The sequence below is a fragment of the Puma concolor genome, chromosome C2, assembly GCF_028749965.1.
Source record: "Puma concolor isolate L17-30 chromosome C2, mPumCon1.1.hap2, whole genome shotgun sequence".
NCBI lineage: Eukaryota > Metazoa > Chordata > Mammalia > Carnivora > Felidae > Puma > Puma concolor.
The window spans coordinates 147,953,521-147,976,444 of NC_141675.1; the positions used below are offsets into that span (position 1 = coordinate 147,953,521).

Consider the following 22,924-nt stretch of genomic DNA (forward strand, 5'->3'; position numbering starts at 1 on the left):
TTCAGCAGCGGTGTACCTTGAGCGTGGGCTGTGATGAGGCAGAGGTGGCCCTGGATCCTGGCTCCACTACTTATAATCCAACCCAACTTCAGGGTGTGAACATAACCCGACCTGAGATCTGCTCCCTTATAAACCAGCACTAAAATGAATCTCACTGGACTGTGAGGAGTACCTAAGACAGTATTAGTTAAGCACCTGGCACAGGGCTTTACGTGTGATAGATGCATAACAAGTGACAAACCTCCACTTTACAGCCCAGTACGCTTCAGAGTATGGCCCATAACCTGTCACAGTGAGAGAAGACGCTTGTGAAATGAAAATCAATTACCTTGCCAAAGTCACTGTTTAGTTTAGCGGACCTTTTTTCTCATAGTAGGACTTTATCAACGAAGGAAGCCATGTGTTGATCTGCATGATGTTACAAGCTTCCTTATCTCATCACAGACCAATAGCGAAATGGCTCACGGACTGGCACCGGGTCTTGGGCCACACTTCTAGCCATACGGTTACAGACAAACGGGTAATCCCAAAGGTTACTCTGCAGCCCCCGGTGACATTAAGTGGCAGAGACAGATTCAAGCTGAGACCTTTTAACTACAAAGCAGATGTCCTTTCCAGTATAAACCAGGGTAATCAGTGCAGTTCTCACTAAAACATCGTTTCCGAAAGCACTGAAACAAAGAAAAAGGGCGATGCCCTGATTTTCTCTTTTGACCACTGATACCAATCCTTCAAAGTGTTCACACAGAATAATGTCTCTGGAACTTAAAATCACGAGAGCTTGAGTATGTAGCATACCTTTCAGTCAACAAACATTTCCCCAAGATTAGCATAATTAGGATTTAAAAGATGTTACCACACTTTCAGCTCACATATGGAGTCTGAAATGATAAACAGTCTCCCTCAAATCCTTACAATTAAAACAAAGAAATGAAAAAGATTAATTATATTGAAAAATAAACTTACCAAGATTTAATCGTAAAACACCTAAGAGTCCATAAGCATCAAGCACTTTGGAGTATGTACCCTTGATTGCCTCTTTTTCTGCAGATGCTACAAAAAAAAGTTTCAGGGTAAGAAAAATGGCCTGAAACATCAGATTCTATTTTGTTATGAAGCCAGAGTTTCTCTAAATTTGATATTCTATTTTTTTAAAAAATTTTTTAACGTTCATTTATTATTGAGAGACAGAGAGATACAGAGCGTGAGCAGGGGAGGGGTAGAGAGAGAGGGGTAGACACAGAATCCGAAGGAGGCTCCAGGCTCTGAGCTGTTAGCACAGAGACTGACGTGGGGCTCGAACTCACGAACTGTGAGATCATGACCTGAGCCAAAGTCGGTTGCCTAACCAACTGAGCCACCCAGGTGCCCCTGATATTCTTTTTTTTTTAAATCTGGTATTCTTTATTTTTTTAAATATTTTTTCTAAGTCTATTTATTTTGAGACACACACACACACACACACACACGCACACACATGCACACATGGCAAGCACAAGTGGGGGAGGGGCAGAGAGAGAGGGAGAGAAATCCCAAGCAGGCTCAGCGCTGTCAGTCAGTGCACGGAGCCTGACGTAGGGATCCAACTTACAAACCAGGAGATCATGACCTGAGCCGAAATCAACAGTTGGACTCTTAACTGACTGAGCCACCAGGTGCCCCTTAAATCTGAGATTCTTAACATAAATGCTCGCATAAATTATTGTCTCAAACAAGTAACTGAACTGTCCTTCTCAAAGAGTCTCAAACTAAACTGTCCTTCTCAACTTGTTCCAGCACCACTGCGGTCTCTCCCAATGACCTAAAGGACTACCTTTAACGATAGTGATATGTTCTGGAGGTTGTTTCTGAATCACCTTCTCCGTCTCACTGATTTGTTTGCCCACCTATGTACCACCAGAACTACCCTGTGTTATCACACCCCAAGGGAAAACATCCAACTCCTTCACCAGCAATCTTTCAGAATCTGGCCTCAACATCCTCTTTCAGCTTCATTTTTCATCACCCCCCACCTCTTTCCTCCTGCCCCTGCATTTCATGTTCTCACTACATTAAAGGGTCTCCTAGTGTCCAAACGTGTGCAATCTAGCCTTCTGCCAGCAAGGCTCCACCTAACTTTCACATTTACAAACAGGGGCACAAGATCACTTTCTGGAAACCCCTCTTTACCTCTACAGGCACAATTCTTTCACAGAGCTCCCTCTTCATGCTGCCAAAACACTTTATATGTACCCATCACTTGTCTTTCCCATTAACCAGCCTGATCCTTGAAGGCAGGAACAATGTCCTATGCCTCCTTTTATCTCTGACATTTAGATTAGTGCTTGAAACACAGAAGATGACAAATGTTTAAATGATAAAAGCTAATGGCCACACTTGACGACAGAGTTTAGCACAGGAACGGAAATCTTCAGTTTGGCCTTTGTCTTGATTCATTTCTTCTGCTATAAAGCTAATGTTATCTTGCTAACGAATATAACCCACAGAATAATATCCCTAGGTCAGGCTGTTGTGGTTCCTCTGCTGAAAAACAAAAACAAATCATGAAACTTTAAAGGAAAACTCTTCCTAGTTCTCAGCAAATATACTTATTAAAAATCTGACCAAAAAAACCCCAAAGAAATACAAATCACAGCTAGTATCTCAAATGGACAATTCCAAATAATTCTAAAGACTACAAATCTAGAAAGGTACGATTCTCTTTTTCATCCTGTCCTTTCTCTTCTATTTCTTTCCTTCTCTACTGCTCTCCCTTTCCACTTTCTACTCCACACCCGCAATTCACCTCTTGGCTGACCAGTTCCCTCCTTATTTACCTGTGTCTGTTGCCCCTATCTATCCCCTTTTTCCTTCCTCATTTGTCTTCGATGTAGAATTACAGAACATTTTGGCAATAGCATGTGTTCCACATTAGAAAAGCACGTTATTACATCCTATGGCCTTCCCATTTCCCCTCAACCCTCACTGCCAACGAGGGGCTGTCTTCTCAGCCTACTGCCTTGCCTAATACTCCTAGCGCTTTGTATTCAAGAGCTTCTCTTCTGCCCTGAGCTCTCCTCTAGGGCTCTACAGACCATCTCCTCTTCCCCTGCCCGCTTTACCTCTTTTCAGACCATCTACTCATAGGCCTTCTTCCAGTTAACCCACTTCTGCCTCTGAATGAGTTGTCTTCTGCTAGCTGGCCACACAGGCTAAAACTAAATTAACTGCTCACTCACTCAATTAGCTGATCCTGTCACAGTTTTCTAATATGCTCATTGTTAAGTGTGGGCCTTTACCTTTATCAAAGTACCCCGTATGAAATTAGGGAGTGGGTAAAATTTCACCAAGCCATTAATAGTAGTTACAGGGGTTTGCATTTCAGCATTCCTAGAGTTCTTCTTCTTACTATTATACCACAGGTTTAAATAAGTTACTCCTAACGTTAAATGACAAGCCACACAAATACAAAATGTCAGAGCATTAATTTGAATTTTATTTTGTAAAGTAAATCAAGATTGCCTGCCCCTCAATACTGCCTCATTAAGAGCACCACATGTACATTAAAGCAAATGCTGGAGAGGCTTGTTATATCTCTGATGACAGAAGGCATGGCGTCCTGGACAAATATTAGAGATTTAGAGGTTAATGCTCTAAATACTTAAATACCATCACTAATATAGTAATACAGATATTACTAGACGTATCAGTCTCAGCAGCAATCACCATTTGGGTTCAAACACCAGCAACCAGTAAGATTAGAAAGAAAGCTATAAATCATCAAGATAGTATAGTAGTGGCACAAAAACGGACAAATAGGTCAATGGAACAGAACAGAGAACCCAGAAATGGACTCACAAACATATGGCCAACTAATCTTTGGCAAAGCAGGTAAGAATATCCAGTGGGAAAAAACACAAGTCTCTTCAGCAAATGGTGTTGGAAAAACTGGACAGCGACATGCAGAAAAAAGAACCTGGGCCACTTTCTTACACCATACACAAAAATAAACTCAAAATGGATGAAAGACAGGAACGTTAAGACAGGAAGCCATCAAAATCCTGAAGGAGAAAGCAAGCAACAACCTCTTTGACCTTGGCTGCAGCAACTTCTTACTCAACACGTCTCCAGAGGTAAGGGAAACAAAAGCAAAAATGAGCTATTGGTGGGGCACCTGGGTGGCTCAGTCGGTTGGGCGTCCGACTTCGGCTCAGGTCATGATCTCACGGTTCGTGGGTTCGAGCCCCGCATCGGGCTCTGTGCTGACAGCTCAGAACCTGGAGTCTGCTTTGGATTCTGTGTCTCCCTCTCTCTCTCTGACCCTCCCCCATTCATGCTCTGTCTCTGTCTCAAAAATAAATAAACATTAAAAAAAAAAATTAAAAAAAAATGAGCTATTGGGACCTCATCAAGATAAAAAGCTTCTGCACGGGGAAGGAAACAACCAGCAAAACTAAAAGGCAACTGACGGAATGGGAAGAGATATTTGCAAATGACGTATCAGATAAAGGATTAGTATTCAAAACTTATAAAGAACTTATCAGACTCGCCACCCAAAAAACAAATAATCTAGTGAAGAAATGGGCAAGAGACATGAATAGACACTTTTTCAAAGAAGACTTACAGATGGCCAACCAACACTTGAAAAGATGCTCAACATCACTCATCATCAGGGAAATACAAATCAAGATCACAGTGAGATACCACCTCACGCCTGTCACAATGGCTGAAATTAAAAACTCAGCTGCATTAGAGAGAATGCAGAGAAGGAGGAACCCTTTTGCACTGCCAGTGGGAACGCAAACTGGTGCAGCCACTCTAGAAAATAGTATGGAGGTTCTTTACTACTATCAACACTAGCCAAAGTATGGAAAGAGCCCAAATGTCTATCAACTGATGAATGGATAAAGAAGATGTGGTATGTATATATACACACATATATATATACACACACACACGTATATATGTGTGTATATATATATATATATACGTGTGTATATGTATATACATATATACATACGTACATATACATATATACGTATATGTATACATATATACATATACACATACACATATATACAATAGAATATTACTCAGTGATCAAAAAGAATGAAACCTTACCATTTGCAACAATGTATATGGAACTAAAGGGTATTACGCTAAGCGAAGTAAGTCAGTCAGAGAAAGACATATGATTTCACTCATATGTGGAATTTAAGAAACAAGACAGATGAACACAGGGGAAGGGAAGCAAAGGTAAGATAAAAACAGAGAGGGAAACAAACCATAAGAGATTCTTAAATACAGAGAACAAACTGAGGGCTGTTTGTAGGATGGTGGGTGGGGGATGGGCTACATGGGCTATTGGCATTAAGGAGGGCACTTGTTGGATGAGCACTGGGTATTATATGTAAGTGATGAATCACTTAAGTCTATTCCTTAAATCATTATTACACTATATGTTAACTAACTTGGATTTAAATTTTTAAAAAACTCGGCAGGGAAAAAAAAGAAAAGAAAATGTATTTTTAACATTAAGTCATTGCCTTCCTTAAAAACAAACAAAAAAAGTCATTTTGTAATGTACTACATTCCCATGCAACAAAATGTTTCTCTTCTAGGGATGAGTGGCTCAGTCGGTTAAACATCTGACTTTGGCTCAGGTCACGATCTTGCAGTTTGTGGGTTTGAGCCCTGCACTGGGCTCCACACTGACAGTGCAGAGCCTGCTTGAGATTTTCTCTCTCTCTCCCTCTCTTACTGCTCCTCCCCTACATGCATGTGCATTCTTTCTCTCTCTCTCAAAAAATAAATGAACTTAAAAAAATGTTCCTTCTTCTAATAATGCCAGAATAATTATCTTATCATGAACTATACTCCAAATATATGAATATATCATGTTGCTCAGGCTCCATGAAGACCCAACTATTAAACTGTCATCTCATTCAAACATTCCAACAAACGTCAGGCTGCTTATTTACACTTTTATATTATATTCTAAGACTCAGGAAACAGGACACACACACACACACACACACGCACGCATACAATTTAGTCTAAAGTGGCTATTAGATAAAAGTATGCTAAAGGAAAGGAAAGCTAATTGAAAGAGTAGATATCACTTTCCTGCCCAGGAGTTTCTTGCTTTCTCCTCAATATTAAATGAAATTTTAAAATAATTTTTAGAGTGATGAATGATGTTTCAGCCAAGGTATCTGTATACTGTCTGTCATGACTATGACATCTAACACTGGGAGAGGTATTTTGCATGCATTATTCAATTTTCACAACGCCCCGTGAGCAAAATTACTACTATTTCCATTTGACATATGAGGAAACAGGCTTAGAGAGGTTATCAATTTGTTACTAACTTGTCTAAGCTTAAATAGCCAGAGTCACAGAACGCAGCTTCATGAGGGGAGGGATTCGGTTCAGTTCACTACACTAAACCCCAGCAGCCTAGCTCAGTGCCTGGCACTCAGGAGTTCAAAGATTTTATGCTCCATGAATCTGTGGATGAAATTTTAAAGTCATATGTGTTTTTAACTCCAGACATTTCCAATTTGCTAAGAGAAAACAGTGTTTTCTTCCTTTATGTAAGGTACTGTAGATGTTTTCCTCTTCTTCCATATATACTTCGAGGACGGGGGCAGAATTGAAGGAGGTCTTTCGTAGGCTGTCAGAGCCCAGGCTGACTATGAACAACGGCGCTGTGCATGGATATGAAGCCAGAGGCAGGGAGAGAGGGCATCCACTTGAGGGGAAGGACAGCCTGTGATAAGATAAGTCTGGGTGGGGCGGGGCGAGGAGGGTGGTGTCCACCCAGAGGTGTTGGGAGTGGCCTGGTATGGTAGGATGAGCTTGAGCAGGGTGGGGAGGGCAGGGTGCCCTGAGGGAACCCAGGGGCAGGGTGTTGGAGCCCCTGTGGGCTGAGGAGGCCACCCGCGTGGTGGCGGAGGCTGCAGCGGCAACAGGACAGTGGCTGGTGGTCAGGATAATGGGAGCCAGGGTCCCCACTGTCAGAGAACGAGAGTGCCAATATGGGAAGACAAAAAACCAGAATGGGCACGGCAGCGCTGACCGAAATTGAAGTTACCACTGTGAACTCATAGTTTTCTAGACAGACAGACATGGATATAAATGGGTGTTATACAACCATCAATACCCACACATAGTTAACTGCATATTCCCCTTAGCTCCATCCAAACAGGGCCTGAGATCAGCAGTACCCCAACAGCAATGGCCATGCCCAGCACCGAGATCTTGCTTTCTAATACCATTTTCCACTGTAAGGACTCCTTAGGGAAATGGCTGATTCCAGGGCAAGGGCAGGGACAAGATGAGCCTGGAACATATTCTGTGCAGAAAGGGAGTACTCAAAGACTGATGGAGACATGGCACAAAAATGCAAAGCCAGCTCGAAGGGACCTCTACTAGAGAAACCTGGAACAACTTGAGCATCGAAACGAATGACAAGAGTAACAGATTAAAGTTAAAGTGTGATGAGTAATGGCGATGTTTACATACTCACAAAGCACCTTATCTCGGAACACTTGTTAACAAGAAAAAGGAGTCTGCCAGAGAGCACCTTAAACAAATAAGCAGCGTGCTCACCAGCAGTACTGGGACAAGTCAAAACTGTGTGCACCTTGACAGGGTACGGTGAAAAGAACACAGCAGCACGTGTGTAACATTCCTGCCAACATACATGACCTGAATCTGAGCAAGAGGAACCATCAGACAAACCCAAAGTGAGGCCCAGTCCGCACAACAGCCGGCCTTCGTCTTCAGAAGTTTTAAGGTCATACACATCAAAGACTGAGGAACTTTCCCAGATTTAAAGAGACTGAAGAGGCATGACAACCAATAAAATGACAGATCTGAACTGGATCCTTTTGCTATAAGAGTCGTTGTTGGGACAACTGGTGAACTTGAATGGAGTCTGAGAATTAGAAAGAAGTACGATGTTAACTTTTTTTTTGTTATATTGTAGTTACGAAGGAGCAAGTCTTAGCTATTCTAGGAAATAAGTAATGGTATTTGTGGGTGATGGGATGTCATGTCAACAACTTATTCTCGATAATTAAGAGAAAGTTCTTTATACTGAACTTCAGCTTTTCTGTGTTTCTGACATTGTTTCAAGATTAAAAAAAATAAATGTAACCATTAAACATAAACTTATAAAATACACATGCATATTCCTAAATTAAGAGGCTTTTCTCTCTACACAGCACAAAGATAAACTCTTATAGCACCATGTTCTACCCTGACCATACACTTTTTAACAGGGAAAATTTTCCCTCATTTTATGAAACCCCATGAAATATAGAGAAATACATGAGGTAAGAGGGAGAGACTTAAATTATTATCTTATTTCTCTGCTAATTTTTAATTCTAGAAAACAACTTGAGAATCTTCCACTAGAAGGGATTATTTAAAATAAAAAAGCCGTACTACTTTCAAATAATGTGTATGATCTTTAGATAAAACACGGAATTTACAAATAGTTTACTCATTCATCCCCGTCTTTCCTTTTCCCTAACGCTCTCCCCTTGCAGCCCACACCGCAGTCAAAATGAATAAAAAATGAATAATGGGTGACTCCTTGTATGCTCCACACTCTTTTCCCTCTTCCTCTTTGTTCACAGTGTTCTTTCCATCTGGAACACCCCTGAGTCATCTTTGCATTTCCAAACATTCCCCATCCGTCAATACCTAACTAAAATGCCTCTTCCTTCCTAAAGCTTTCCCCGATCGTGCTGGAAGTAAATCTTTCTTCTCATTATTTCATAGTGCATTCACTTGTGTACTCACAGCCACAGAAGTGATCTCATTTCTTTTCATCTCAACAAATTACCAACCTAACCAGAGATGCCGAACGCTGCAACTGTTAAGTATGCGTCTCATAGACAAAAACAAATTGACAGGTTGCAGCACAAAAGGGAATGTTTTGTTAGTTTTAAAATTATACATAAAAAGACAGACATTTAACCTTACCATCAGTAGCATCTGAATGCTCTGGACGTTTATGGTGGCATGAGGGTGGGAGTGGGGAGGTGGGGAAGACAGGCATCGTTACCTGATTTCTTTTTCTTTTTAAGTTTATTGATTTTATTTTGAGAGAGAGAGAGAGACAGACAGACAGACAAGGAGGGACGGAATCCCAGGCAGGTCCTGTGCTGTCAGTGCAGAGCCCAACGTGGGGCTCTATCTCAAGACTGTGAGACCATGGCCTGAGCCGAAATCAAGAGTCATAGATGCTTAACCGACTGAGCCACCAAGGCGCCCCATGATTTCTAGCCAGGGTGTATTTTTTCTAATTTTTTTTTTGAGCTTATTTATTTTTGAAAGAAAGAGAGAGAGACAGAGTGCAAGCGGGGGAGGGGCAGAGAGAAGGGGAGACACAGTATCCCGAAGTAGCTCCAGGCTCTGAGCTGTCAGCACAGAGCCCGACATGAGGCTCGAACTCACAAACGGCGAGATCACGACCTGAGCTGAAGTTGGACGCCCAACCGACTGAGCCACCCAGACGCCCTACGATTTCTAAACACAGTTTAACCTAGTGGAGTTTATTAAGGATGCATGGAGAGCCCTGAGGAAAACAGAGTGAAAGAATGAGAGGAAATGGAAGTTCAGGGGAGACGTTGATAACAGGAGTCCAGGTTACTCCTTGCTGGTGCCGTCTTTCAACGTATCCACTGTGCTTTCAATGAGGGGAACAGACTGCTCTGTGGTTTGCTTTTCTCTCTCCTGTTCATGTTGATGTTGTTAAGCAAACAAGATGCTAGGAAAATGAACCTTTCTTTTTACAAGTTACCGATTTTTAGCCACCCATCAAGGCCTTTAAAAAGTTCAGCTCAGGTAAGGAGGCCTGCACCCCTTTAGCTCATCTGTCAAACGTGTAAAGTAAGGCAAAGCCTGACTCCGGAAGTTAACTGCTATTCATACCTCAGGGGTCGATAGTACCTAACTCCCTCAACAGCTTATTTTAAAGAGAAAAACTCTTCTTCCCTGTCACATTCGACACTACTTTTCGCTTGTGCCTTCAATTTCTTCTTAATTTTCCATCTAATGTGAACATCATTTTCTGGGAACACAGAGCTATCTTAGGCATAAATCTATAATTATATTTTTAAACATATCCATATGTCAGTCGAGCCCAATGCGGGGCTGGAACTTACAAACCACGAGATCATGACCTGAGCTGAAGTCTGATGCTTAACAGACTGAGACACCCAGGTGCCCCTATTTTTTAATTTTTTTAATGTTTGTTTATTTTCAGAGAGAGAGAGAGAGAGAGAGAAGGCGGGAGAGGGGTTTAGAGAGAGGGAGAGAGAGAATCCCAAGCAGGCTCTGCACTGTCAGTGCAGAGGCGGAAAAGGGGCTTGAACTCACAAACCATGAGATCATGACTTGAGCCAAAACCAGGAGTCGGATGCTTAGCCGACTGAGCCACCCAGGCACCCCTCTCTGATTCTAATCCTAGTGAATATGTGAATATGAATAAGGTCACAGAATAGAATTTAAAGCAAAATAAAATACATACCATAAACATGTATTCTCATGAAAATATTTAAGGATGAAATGACATGATATCCAGGATTTACTTCAAAATAAATGGGGAGGGGGAAATAGTGGATAGGGATATAGATAAACACAAGCGGCCATGCCATAATCATTGAGGCTGGGTGACAAACACATGAGAGTCAATGACACCATTCTCTCTTCTTTGATGTACAGTTGATACTTCCCAAAATAAAATGATAAAAAAAAAGTTTATCCTGACAACATTCTTTGGCATACTGGATAAGTTCAGAAAGAAGAGAAAACAAGATAACTCTGGGCTGTCAGTGACAGCAGAGGCTACTGGAATTCTAAGTAATTTGAGAGGTACTTTCTCCAACTACCCTAGACCAGAGGTAGATCAGTCAAAAGTTCAATGGGCATTTAGACTTTTATAACTTGAAAGGAGGCAGTAAATCCTACTGTCTTTAGAATGGCCCCATAGTCCACTCTAAGGCCATCATAAGATCATCAAATGACAAATATACAACAAATTGGAAAAGAAGACTTGACAATTCCAGAATGGAGACCCCGGGAAGGGTATAAGTATTGCTGTACTCCGTCATAAATGTTGACCTTATGTTCATCCTAGATAACTTAGCTTTAACATCCTACTCTGTTGAAAACGGCCTTGGAAAATAATAAGCTTGCCTTTGCTCATCACAGAAGAGGTTAAGAACTATTTAAACCTACATTAAGCCACGAGGTAGTGATACGCAACAACGCCACTCAGACACCTTAACTCATTCGTTATTTTGCCTCGCAGCACGCTTTCAAAGTTCTTTCCACTGAACCCTTCCGGACTGAAAGCAGCCTAACCTACGTTCCCTACTGAAGCCACAGGAAAGTAATGAAAATAGAAGCTGTAGAGATGATCTATTTATAGACTACAGAAAACACTCAAGGGTGTAAATCCATCAATTGTTCCCTATCAAAATTTAACATACCAACTGTCCTCTCTCACATTACTTGGCACCCTCTTTTGCCAGGGTGACTTACTCTCGTAGCACTGTATCATATGTTGTAACTGGCATTATTCAGCATTATTCGTATTACACCCTCCCTTCTCGCATTAGGATTTCAGGCACATAATGAAGCATTGGATCAGACTATCGAAAGTCAGATTAAGATATAATCATACACCGGTATCTTGATTTTCATGAGTTGCAACTTTTTGAAACAGGGGCTTCTTCAACAGAGAATAATTGTTGCGCAGTGATCACTTCTCCAGCTCAACAGAAAAACAAAATTAACTTATTACCTAAGATCACCAGATAACTTCACAGTCATTTGTTTTAAACTGAAATGGTACTCTGGGGATTAAATTTAAATGTAAATTTCTCTAACTTCTGATAATGACAATACTACAAACCAAATAAATAAGCTACCTAATGAAGGGCCCGCTACCCAATGTTAACATTCCGCTGTGGCTCAAACCTTTCAGATGGGCAACAGACGGTCTTTCTTCAGCTGATACAGAAGACCAAAATAAGGAAAGTCATTAAGAATGTGAAAACAAGATTACAAGTTAGTCCGCTCTTTCTAGAATCACAATTTGCTTGTGGTTGCACGCACTGCAGTTTGCGGTCAGCTCATTTGCATACAGGTAGCACTCTGGTGGAGAACCAGAGGGCCTCTCTCTAGTCAGAGGATCCTGGAGATCGCGCAAACCAAGCTACTCATTTTCAGAAGAAAAAAGCTCGAGTTTAGTTGATTCATCCAAGGTCACAGAACTACCTGGCAGAAAAGCCACTTTCCATTTTATAAGACATAAGTAAAAAGAAGTTATTTTAAAAGGAAAAGGTTCTCTTTGTATAATTAAAATATTAAAACTCCAGCTGAAAAACATTAAACTATCCAAATTAATATTGTGTCTACACTACAAATCCCCATCTCGGCAACATCTCAAGACGATAACAACCTTTCACTAATTCACGTAACAAGTATTTCCTGAATGCTGACTATGTACCAGGACCCTGGCAAAGTTCTACAGGAAAAAAAGTCAGTGCCCTAACACCTTCTATGAGGAAGACAGCCATTATGTGATCATACAAATGCAAACTCATAAATGACACTGAATACTGTCATGGAATTCTGACAGACTACAACGGGAGGACCTAACTGAAAATTGTTGGGGGGAGAGCGGCGGTTACGATACGCTCGCCTGCAGAAGGAGTGGAGGTAAAAATGCTCCAAGCAACATACTCTGTGACCCAGCAATTCCATTCATAAAAATACATCCAACAGAGATGTGTACATATGTGCACCAAAAGACATGGATAAGGATGTTCATCCCACTGTCATTCATAACAGAAAAAACTAGAAGTAAATGTCAACAGAATACTGGAATATTCACACCGGGGAATACTACCGAGTAGTGAAAACTGCCGCAGGCTACAACAGGGATGATCTCCTGTACAGAACATTGAAAGAAGTCGGACCCAACAGAATACATATTGAGTGATTCCATTTATGTTAGGTTAAAAACCAGATAAAGTGAATCTATGATGTAAGAAGTCAGGTAGTGATTATCTTTGCAAATCACGGTAGAGATAATAATGGGGAAGAATGTGAGGGAATCTTCTGGAGAGCTAGTAATGTTGATTGCTCAACCTGGTAGTGTTAACATAGATATGTTTACTCTGTAATAATTCATCAAGTCGTACATTTATGATTTATGTATTTTTCTACATGCATGAATAAATTTAGTTTTTAAAATAAATATTGAGCAACCTATCAAAATAACACCAGCATTTTTCACAGAGCTAGAACAAACAATCCTAAAATTTGCAGAGAACCAGAAAAGACCCTGAATAGCCAAAGCAATCTTGAAAAAGAAAACCAAAGCAGGAGGCATCACAATCCCAGCCTTCAAGCTGTGTTACAAAGCTGTAATCATCAAGACAGTATGGTACTGGCATAAAAACACTCAGATCAATGGAACAGAAGAGGGAACCCAGAAACGGACCCACAAACGTATGGCCAACTTATCTTTGACAAAGCAGATAAGAATATCCAGTGGAAAAAAACACAGTCTTTCAGCAAATGGTGTTGGAAAAACTGGACAGTGAGATGCAGAAGAATGAACCTGGACCACTTTCTTACACCATACGCAAAAATAAACTCAAAATGGATGAAAGACCTAAACGTAAGACAGGAAGCCATCAAAATCCTTGAGGAGAAAGCAGGCAACAACCTCTTTGACTTTGGACACAGCAACTTCTTACACAACACATCTCTGGAGGCAAGGGAAACAAAAGCAAAAATGAGCTATTGGGACCTCATCAAGCTAAAAAGCTTCTACATAGTGAAGGAAACAATCAGCAAAACTAAAAAGGCAACCGACAGAATAGGAAGAGATATTTGCAAATGACACATCAGATACAGGGTTAGTATCCAAAATCTATAAAGAATTTATCAAACTCAAAACCCAAAAACACAAATAATACAGGGAAGAAATGGGCAAGAGACATGAATAGACACTTCTCCAAAGAAGATATCCAGATGGCCAACAGACACATGAAAAAATGCTCAACATCACTCATCATCAGGGGAAGACAAATCAAAACCACAATGGGCTATCATCTCACACCTGTCAGAATGACTAACATTAACAACTCAGGCAACAACACATGTTGGCGAGGATGCAGAAAAAGAGGATCTCTTTTACACTGCCGGTAGGAATGCCAACTGGTGCAGCCATTCTGGAAAACAGTATGGAGGTTCCTCAAAAAATTAAAAATAGAACTACTCTATGGCCCAGCAATTGCACTACTAGGTATTTATCCAAGGGATACAGGTGTGCTGTTTCGAACAGGCACATGCACCCCAATGTTCATAGCAGCACTGTCAACAATAGCCCAAGTATGGAAAGCGCCCAAATGTCCATCGATGGATGGATGAATGGATAAAGAAGATGTGGTATATATATACAATGGGGTATTACTCGGCAATCAAAAAGAATGAAATCTTGCCATTTGCAACTACAAAGATGGAACTGGGGGCATTATGCTAAGCGAAATTAGTCAGAGAAAGGCAAATATATGACTTCACTCATATGAGGACTTTAAGAGACAAAACAGATGAACATAAGGAAGGGAAGCAAAAATAATATAAAAACAGGGAGGGGGACAAAACAGAAGAGACTAATATAGAGAACAAACTGAGGGTTGTTGGAGGAGTTGTGGGAGGGGGATGGGCTAAATGGGTAAGGGGCATTAAGGAATATCTACTCCTGAAATCATGGCTGTACTATATGCTAACTAACCTGGATGTAAATTTAAAAATAAATTATTTAAAAAAAAAGAAAAAGAAGAGTATTTTGTTTTCTCTCTTCTTTACTGATTGAGTTATCTCAAAACCATTCAGGAATTTAAAGGGCATATCTTTCAACCTAAACTAAGAGTGTCCAACTGACAAGAAGAGTTAATCCCTCTCCCCAAATGCCAAATTTATTCACAATGTGACTAGTTTAGTGCGTGTGAAACGTACTCCAATGTGAACACATTGCTTACATTATGTGACATAACAGGAGGAACTACATGGCTTACCCTTGCAAAATCCATTTTAATAGAAAAAGATAACACCCAAATTCTTATTTACAAATATTAAAAACTCAAGCAGATATAAACTGTTACCAATATAAGTATGATATGCAATCTTTAAAGCTGTACTTCTTGGCGCTCTAATTACAAGGCTAACCCCAAATGCACTAATCAACCCTACTCCTTGTTTCTTTCAAAATTACAGTTTAAACATAAGTGATAAAATTTCACTAATTCAAACTTTACCACCTCAGAATGGTTGAAAATGTTGGCACCGATTGCAAAGAAAAGCTGTATTATACCACTGGTTTTAAGCAATTTGTTTATATATTTGGGTGTAGTCGGCTTCATGTTTCTTCTGCTTGGGGCTCATTTAGCTTCTTGGATCTGTGGATTTATACTTTTCATCAAATTTGGAAAATTATCAGCTGTTATTTCTTCATATATTTTTCTGCTTCAGCCCCTTCTTTTTAGGTTTCCAATTATATACATACATTGCCCATATGAACTTGTTCCCCAACCTACTGATGGCTCTGTAGTCTAGTCTTTTCTGTGTTTGATATTAAGTAGTTTCTATTATTTGGTCTTCAAATTCAGCAATCATTTATTATGCAGTGTCTAATCTATTAATCCCCATCAGTGTATTTTTTTTTTCATTTCAGATAATGCTATTTTCATTTCTATAAATTTAATTTGGGCCTTTCACATTTCTCATGTCTCTCCTTAACATGTTTATTCTTTGCTTCTTGGACATATGGAGTATATTTATAATAGCTGTTATAATGTCCTTGTTTATTGATTTTAACAACTGTTTCTACAGATTGACTTTTCTCCTCATTATGAGGATGTTTTCCTAGTTCTTTGTATATATGGTCATTTTTTTAGTTAAAAAATTTTTTTTACTGTTTCTTTATTTTTGAGAGACAGAGCAAGAGTGAGAGCAGGGGGAGGGGCAGAGAGCGAGGGAGTCACAGAAACCTAAGCAGGCTCCAGACTCTGAGCTGTCATCACAGAGCCCAATGAAGGACTCTAACTCACGAACTACCAGTCGGATACTCAACTGACTGAGCGACCTGGGTGTCCCTGCATGTACGGCAATTTTTAATTGAATGCTAGACATCATAAATTTTACAGAGTTGAATCCTGGGTATATATTTTGAATTCCTGTATTCTTAAACTTTGTTCTGTTCTAGGATACAGGGAAAGGTTTTGGAAATTAAGTTATTTAAATAGGAAACAATCTGATCCCTTTGGGTCTTGGTTTTAAGCTTTGTCGGATAGGACCACAGAGGCCTTTAGTCTAGGGCTACTTGGCCCCACTACTGAAGCAATATACCCTTCTGAGTATTCAACCCAATTCCCAGAGTACTACAATATTTCCCCGTTCTGGCTGTTCACAACTGAACTCTTCCCGGCCCTGTGTGAGGTCCAGGAACTTTTCTTCCTGCTCCTTTTTGGTAGTTCTTTCCCTGCCTTGGGTAGTTTCCTCACACGCCGGCGCTGCAAATCAGCCGAAATCTCAAGTGGAACCCTGTGCACATTTCTGAAACTCTGTGTAGCTACCTCCTGTTTGGTACTCGGTCCTGAGCATTCCCACTGCCTTGGCTTGCACAAATTCCCTACTCTGTCCTCAAATCAGGGAGACTGCCAGGCTTTCTTGGGGTGCATCTCCCTGCTACTGTAGCCCAGAAGCACTCAAGGCAGTAAGCTAGAGTGATCAGTTAGAGCGATCGTCAGGCTCACCTTCTTTGTTTCCCTGCCCTCAAGTACCAGGGTCTCATGCCGCCTATTGTTCAATGTCTGAAAATTCTTTCTTTCTTTTATTCATTTTGTTGTTGTTACCTAAGGTGAGAGGGTAAATCCAGCTCCTGTTACACCATCATGGTCAGAAGCGAAAAGCCTGATATAGTCTTGGGCTAATTATATTTTATGAGACAAGTCAGAATACCTGGTGGGCCTGAAATTATATAATAAAATCACATAATGGAGTTATACTGTTCAACGAGGGAGACACTGTGCTTTGCCTTTTATTTTCTCTCAGCAAAGTTAAGTGGTAGAGAAAGGAAAGCACTTAGTAACTACTGGTTTGGCCCAACATTAACAAGTAATCCTATTATCTGGCCCAGGATGGAAAAGTTAGGTTAAAGTGAGGTTTTGTTTGTTTGTTTATTTGTTTTAAGCATAGATATTTAAGTTGCTATTTACTTTCTCTTCTACCAAATAGGAACATTCCCAAAATTACTTACAAAAAGAAAATAAATTTTTGCAACCCTGACACAAAGTGATACATAACAAGTCTAAATTTCACCATTCTGGGCAGAAGAAGTCAACTATAAAAAGCCACTTCCTCCCTCAACTTAAATTTTTCTTAAAAAGAGGTAAGATACTGCAACTTATCTAAAGGGCAATCATGCTGACAGCCAGCCTTTGGCAATTATAAAGAACAAAACAAAAACAAAACAACAACTATGCAGGCCGCCTGTCATCACCACCTACTACACTCGTCGTCCAAAATTTTAAAGCCTAACATTTAACTTGGCTCAGCAAAGCAACTTCATATTTTTAATGACCCAACTCTAAATCAAGTTTCCTCTCTAATACATCAATAGTTTGTGGGCAAAAGCACAGCAAGTTTAACACTTCCCTCATTAGATAATGCTATCAATTTCACTTAATTTTAAAGTCTTCTAATGGCACTCCCTTGTTTTTGCCCTTCACCCCCCAACCCCCAAAATACTACCCACCACCCTCACAACAACGCAAATAACAATTAAAGTGAAAAAATCAAATGGTAAGATTGTGTCGTTGGACCAGTTATTTTACCTCTCCAAGCCTCAGTTTCCACATCCGTGAAATGGGAGATAAAAGCACAAGCCACGGAATTAAATGAAATAAAGGATGTCTAACACCACATCTCCTAAACCGCATGCTGACATGCTCTAGGACGCTTCAACAAACTCGCGTAAGGGCTGCAGGATATTTTAAATTGAAAGAAACACAGAGATCCTCAACAGCTGTTGCACTGCCCAAACTATTAGCTTGAGGTAGTTCAGAGTATTAACAGTGGAGTACGTACTTCCTTTGATAAGGTCCTATCTCTGTAAGGCTGGGTTTTCGGTAGTTGCTGCCGATAAAAAGCAAGTACGGCAGAAGCAGAACGGAAAAGGGGGTGGAGCTGCCCAATCTGAGATGTGAAAAGCTGTTCAATGCTCAACAGCACATACATATCCCATTAGTAAATAACTGGTTATTTAGGAGGGAAAGAAATTATTTCCAATTTACTTGCGTTATTTTTCAAATAGGTACCAGAGTTCTCAGGACAGAACTATTTAACATTTGGACCTAATTATTTAATAAACAGAACTGTGGCCTAGGGTGCTGTGAAAAACTTAATGAGACACCACAAAACAATAAAGTGTAGGAACCTCTGGCTTGATGTTGTGACTGGGAGAGGAAGCTTCCAATAAATAGCAACTATTATTTCATTATAATCGCTCCTTTAGAGCACGCAGTTTTACAGAAAAGGCAGTGTAATCCACATTCAGTGACAAAGATTTCCAGAATATTGTCCTATAGTTTTATGGTTCATAGTTCCATGATAAAAGAAAAAAAAGTAGGTAAATGAAGAAACTCAGATGGACAAGCTGGGGTAAAACCAGGTCCAGCATATAGGGATACAGCCTTGCTGTCTAGGAAGCACGTGATTTGAGTCCATCAGGATTCAAAAGGACTGAAAATCATCTTACCAGCAGGCAGATAAAAGCAATGAATCCTTACTTCTATCCTGGCATTTACTGAAAGAGCAAAAGCTCTAATATTAAGAGTCAGGAATTTATCTCACCACCTTACATCCCATCTTCTCAACAGGTGATCCAGAACTTGTTTCTAGAAATCATCCTTCATTTCCCGTGTGCTGACCTCCTCTGCATTTCTTTCTTAGGACTCAATTATGACCGTAAAGTATTTACCCCTGCTGAAGCACGAGATGGGTTGAAAAACAACGAGATAGTTCGTGAATTCAGAGCAGAGCATGTTAGCAGTCAGACCAGCGACCTGCGGCAGTCCTGCTGTGTAACTAGACAGAAGAGGGAAACGGAACCTGACACGAAACTGGTAGATATCCCTCTTTAATCTCTTGCTGAATTAATTCCCGAGGAAACATGTGTTATGACTTGCTGACCATCACACTTGCTGCTTACACTGCTCCAGACACAGAATACTAGTCACGGAGAATCTACTTCCTACACTCAACCACTGCCCCTCAGACATCAAATTTTAGTTTAATTAAGCAGCTTTCTGGACTGATAACTTCTGTATGTCTTTTCTATCAGCAGTTCAGTCAAACACCAATTCTTTAAAAGATAAAAAAAAAATCAATTTTATAGAAAAAAGGTACCATACTTTCAAACTTTTGTGAACTTTGCAAGCTAGCTTAGGTTAATCTCCTCCTCACCCCGCCCCACCCCCCACGGCACTACTTTAGCCACTTATTCTGTAACTGTGAGTGAAACACTGTACCAAGCAGTAGGGGTACAAAGATTACCAAGACATGGGTTTTTCCCTTACAGAGTAGAGTATCCAGACACGGAAGTTCCACATAATCTTAAAGCACTACATTAAAAGGGCTATGGGAGCATTAGCACTACGGTTCAGGCTGAACGTTTCAAGAAAACTACTTCTTAATATATATATTTATATTATACAACTAGTTATTATAATATTGATATCAATAGGAAATAATAGCATTAACATTCTGGCCACCTGGTTACTTCGGATAAAATGTGCAAGCTAAAAAGTTATCCCATAATCTAGCACAGAAATATAAACTATGACTCTAAAGCCTACGTAAACTATGCTCAGAATAATCATCCCAACCTGATCACGTCAGAATCTCTAGGGGGCTGGAGCCCAGGGAACCAGTATTTATGACCCCTCGCCAGGTGATTAAATATGCAAACAGGGCTGAAAACCACTGGTTCACTGATTAAGTCAGAGCATCATGACCGATTTAAGTTTTAAAGCCTAGCAACATAAAGACAGAGTCCTGAGGCTGGATTAGTGGACACTCAGGCCCTACAAAGATCCATGATCTGAAACTGTTTTTACTGTGTTTTCACTGGTACCTTAGTTTTTGATCTGCGCTAATAATATGAAATGGAAGGTTTCATGTTGGGTATCTCATGGCATTTCTGGCATAAGCCAAGACAACGAAGTGATTGTCAATCCTCAATGATATGTACTGCCTAAGATGTCTAAATTTTTAAACTTTACTCTTTAAAGCCAGGACAACTAGAGCCTGGAGAAATCATAAACTTTTGCTACATGACGGAGGCCCGCAAGGGTCACTTTTACCACCTGCTTTTAGAAAGAGCACCTGCATACAAGCATGTGGAGAACCACAAGCCAGCGCATAAAAAGGGTTTATCCTGTGATACGGACTGAGTTCTAGAGAAATGACGAAAAGGAAGAGACAAGAACAAGATGGAGTGGGCGGGTGGCGCAGATTCTCAGGAAGGAAGATTGGAGCGAGAATGACAGGCTTCGAGTGCAAAGGTAGAGAGAAGCATTCCAGGGAAGAGGGTGTAGCAGGAACAGCATGATGAAGGGTAGAACAAGCACAGTACTTTGGGAAAGCACTGTGGAAACAGAAGAGTCTCCCCTGAAAGGAGATCCACACCCATGCTGGACACACAGGGTGGGGCCAAGTTATGGAAGGACAGGTTGAGGACTCAAACCTAATCTCCTTGAAAAATGGGGTTACACTTTGGTTTAATACCGAACGTGATTTTGGAAGATTCTTCTTGCAGATTGATAAGCAGACTGCACTGAGATTCAAGGGGCTGGGACTGCTAAAGAGAAAAAGAACAACTCGGTATCTTCCAAATGCAGTTCCCTGGATACATCAGGCATTTCAGAAATGTGAGATTTTAAAAACGAGCACTCTACAGCACAACATGCACCTTGGTATTGCTCCAAACTGAATGTCAAATTAATTTTACAAGTCAAAGGATATACTAAAAGGTCTGTCAGCTCTTAACATTAAATATTTCAAGCTATTACTCTAAAGTCTACTGTAGGAAAGCTAATAACAGATCTAATAAATTATATATCATTTATGCTACTTTTATCAGGAAAGGCAACATTCAAACTCATTTTCCCTCTAAAAGAATTGCTTATATAGTCTAATGAAAAGAAATACAATTGGGGCGCCTGGGTGGCGCAGACGGTTAAGCGTCCGACTTCAGCCAGGTCACGATCTCGCGGTCCGTGAGTTCGAGCCCCGCGTCAGGCTCTGGGCTGATGGCTCAGAGCCTGGAGCCTGTTTCCGATTCTGTGTCTCCCTCTCTCTCTGCCCCTCCCCCGTTCATGCTCTGTCTCTCTCTGTCCCAAAAATAAAAAGAAAAAAAAAAAAAAAAAAGAAATACAATCAATAAAAGTTAAGACAATATTCTTAATATTCTTTTCCTTAAAATGTTAATGCCAAAATGCACGGTTTAGGAAGTTTGCTTTTTCTTAACCATTCTTTGGCATAAAAGCTGCTGGAGGTTTGGATGAATGATTATCCTTTGGTTTCCTACCTGAGAATAAAAGCAAAAATCCTAGTAACTGTGGGTAGTGCATCCTGTGTAGCTGAAAACTCAACTCCCTATTATCACCAGTAACCATAACTGAAGAAACATTTAGATTTTAGACAAAATAGGGGCGCCTAAGTGGCTCGGTTGGTTAATACCTGACTGTTGATTTTGGCTCAGGTCATGATCTCACAGTTTGTGAGTTTGAGCCCCATGTGGGGCTGTGCTGACAGGGAGCCTCCTTAGAATTCTCTTTCTCCCTCTCTCTCTCTCTCTCTCACCCCACCCCTCCCCTGCTCACACTCTATCTCTCAAAACTAAATAAACATACATTTTTTTAATGTTTATTTAGTTTTGAGAGAGAGAGAGATAGAGCGTGAGCAGGGAAGGGGCAGAGAGAGGGAGACACAGAATCCGAAACAGGCTCCAGGTTCCAAGCTGTCAGCACAGAGCCTGAGGCGGGGCTCGAACTCACGAACCCTGAGATCATGACCTGAGCCAAAGTTGGACGCTTACCCGACTGAGCCACCCTGGTTCCCCATAAATAAACATTTTTAAAAAATAAAAAATAAGTAAATTTAGACAAATTAGAAAATCAGGTGACATCACCAAAAAAAACACCACATACAAACAGTTGAGAAATAGTTCAAGATAAAACCAAACCATTTTCCCCCAGATATTTTAAATTAAGAATTCATCAGTATAAAGAACTATATTTGTTGTCTGAAAAAAAAGGCTATGCCAATTAATAGTATAGCAAGTTATATATCAGTTTATTTAAATATAAAAAACAGTTAGAAGGAATTAAGTCCATACTAAGTATAACCCATCTTAAGACTTGTTTTCTTAGAACACAAATAGCTCTATCCTGCTCACTCAAACCATGTTACTATATGTACCAAAAATATATACACTTCTCATACATTATACTTTGCTCAGCCTTTTCTTTCTTTTTTTTTCCTTTTAATTTTTTTTAACGTTTATTTATTTTTGAGACAGAGAGAGACAGAGCATGAACGGGGGAGGGGCAGAGAGAGAGGGAGACACAGAATCGGAAACAGGCTCCAGGCTCTGAGCCATCAGCCCAGAGCCGGATGCGGGGCTCGAACTCCCGGACCGCGAGATCGTGACCTGAGTTGAATTCGAACGCTTAACCGACTGAGCCACCCAGGCGCCCCACTCAGCCTTTTCTTTATGTTACTACCCTTTCTTCCAATCAAGATAAAATTTACTACTTTAGAGTTTTAAGATCAGGTTAACATTTTA

General features: G+C 40.4%; 1 protein-coding gene across 14 annotated transcripts in view; it reads right to left on the bottom strand.

The window, feature by feature from the left end:
* Positions 1-22,924, bottom strand: part of SYNJ1 (synaptojanin 1) — a 92,773-nt gene that overhangs the window by 67,387 nt on the left and 2,462 nt on the right. For all 14 annotated transcript variants that reach the window (XM_086675866.1, XM_086675870.1, XM_086675865.1 and 11 more), the window contains exon 3: positions 967-1,053. In XM_086675866.1, coding sequence (XP_086531992.1) covers positions 967-1,053 — 87 coding nt within the window. The remainder of the gene's footprint in view (positions 1-966; positions 1,054-22,924) is intronic.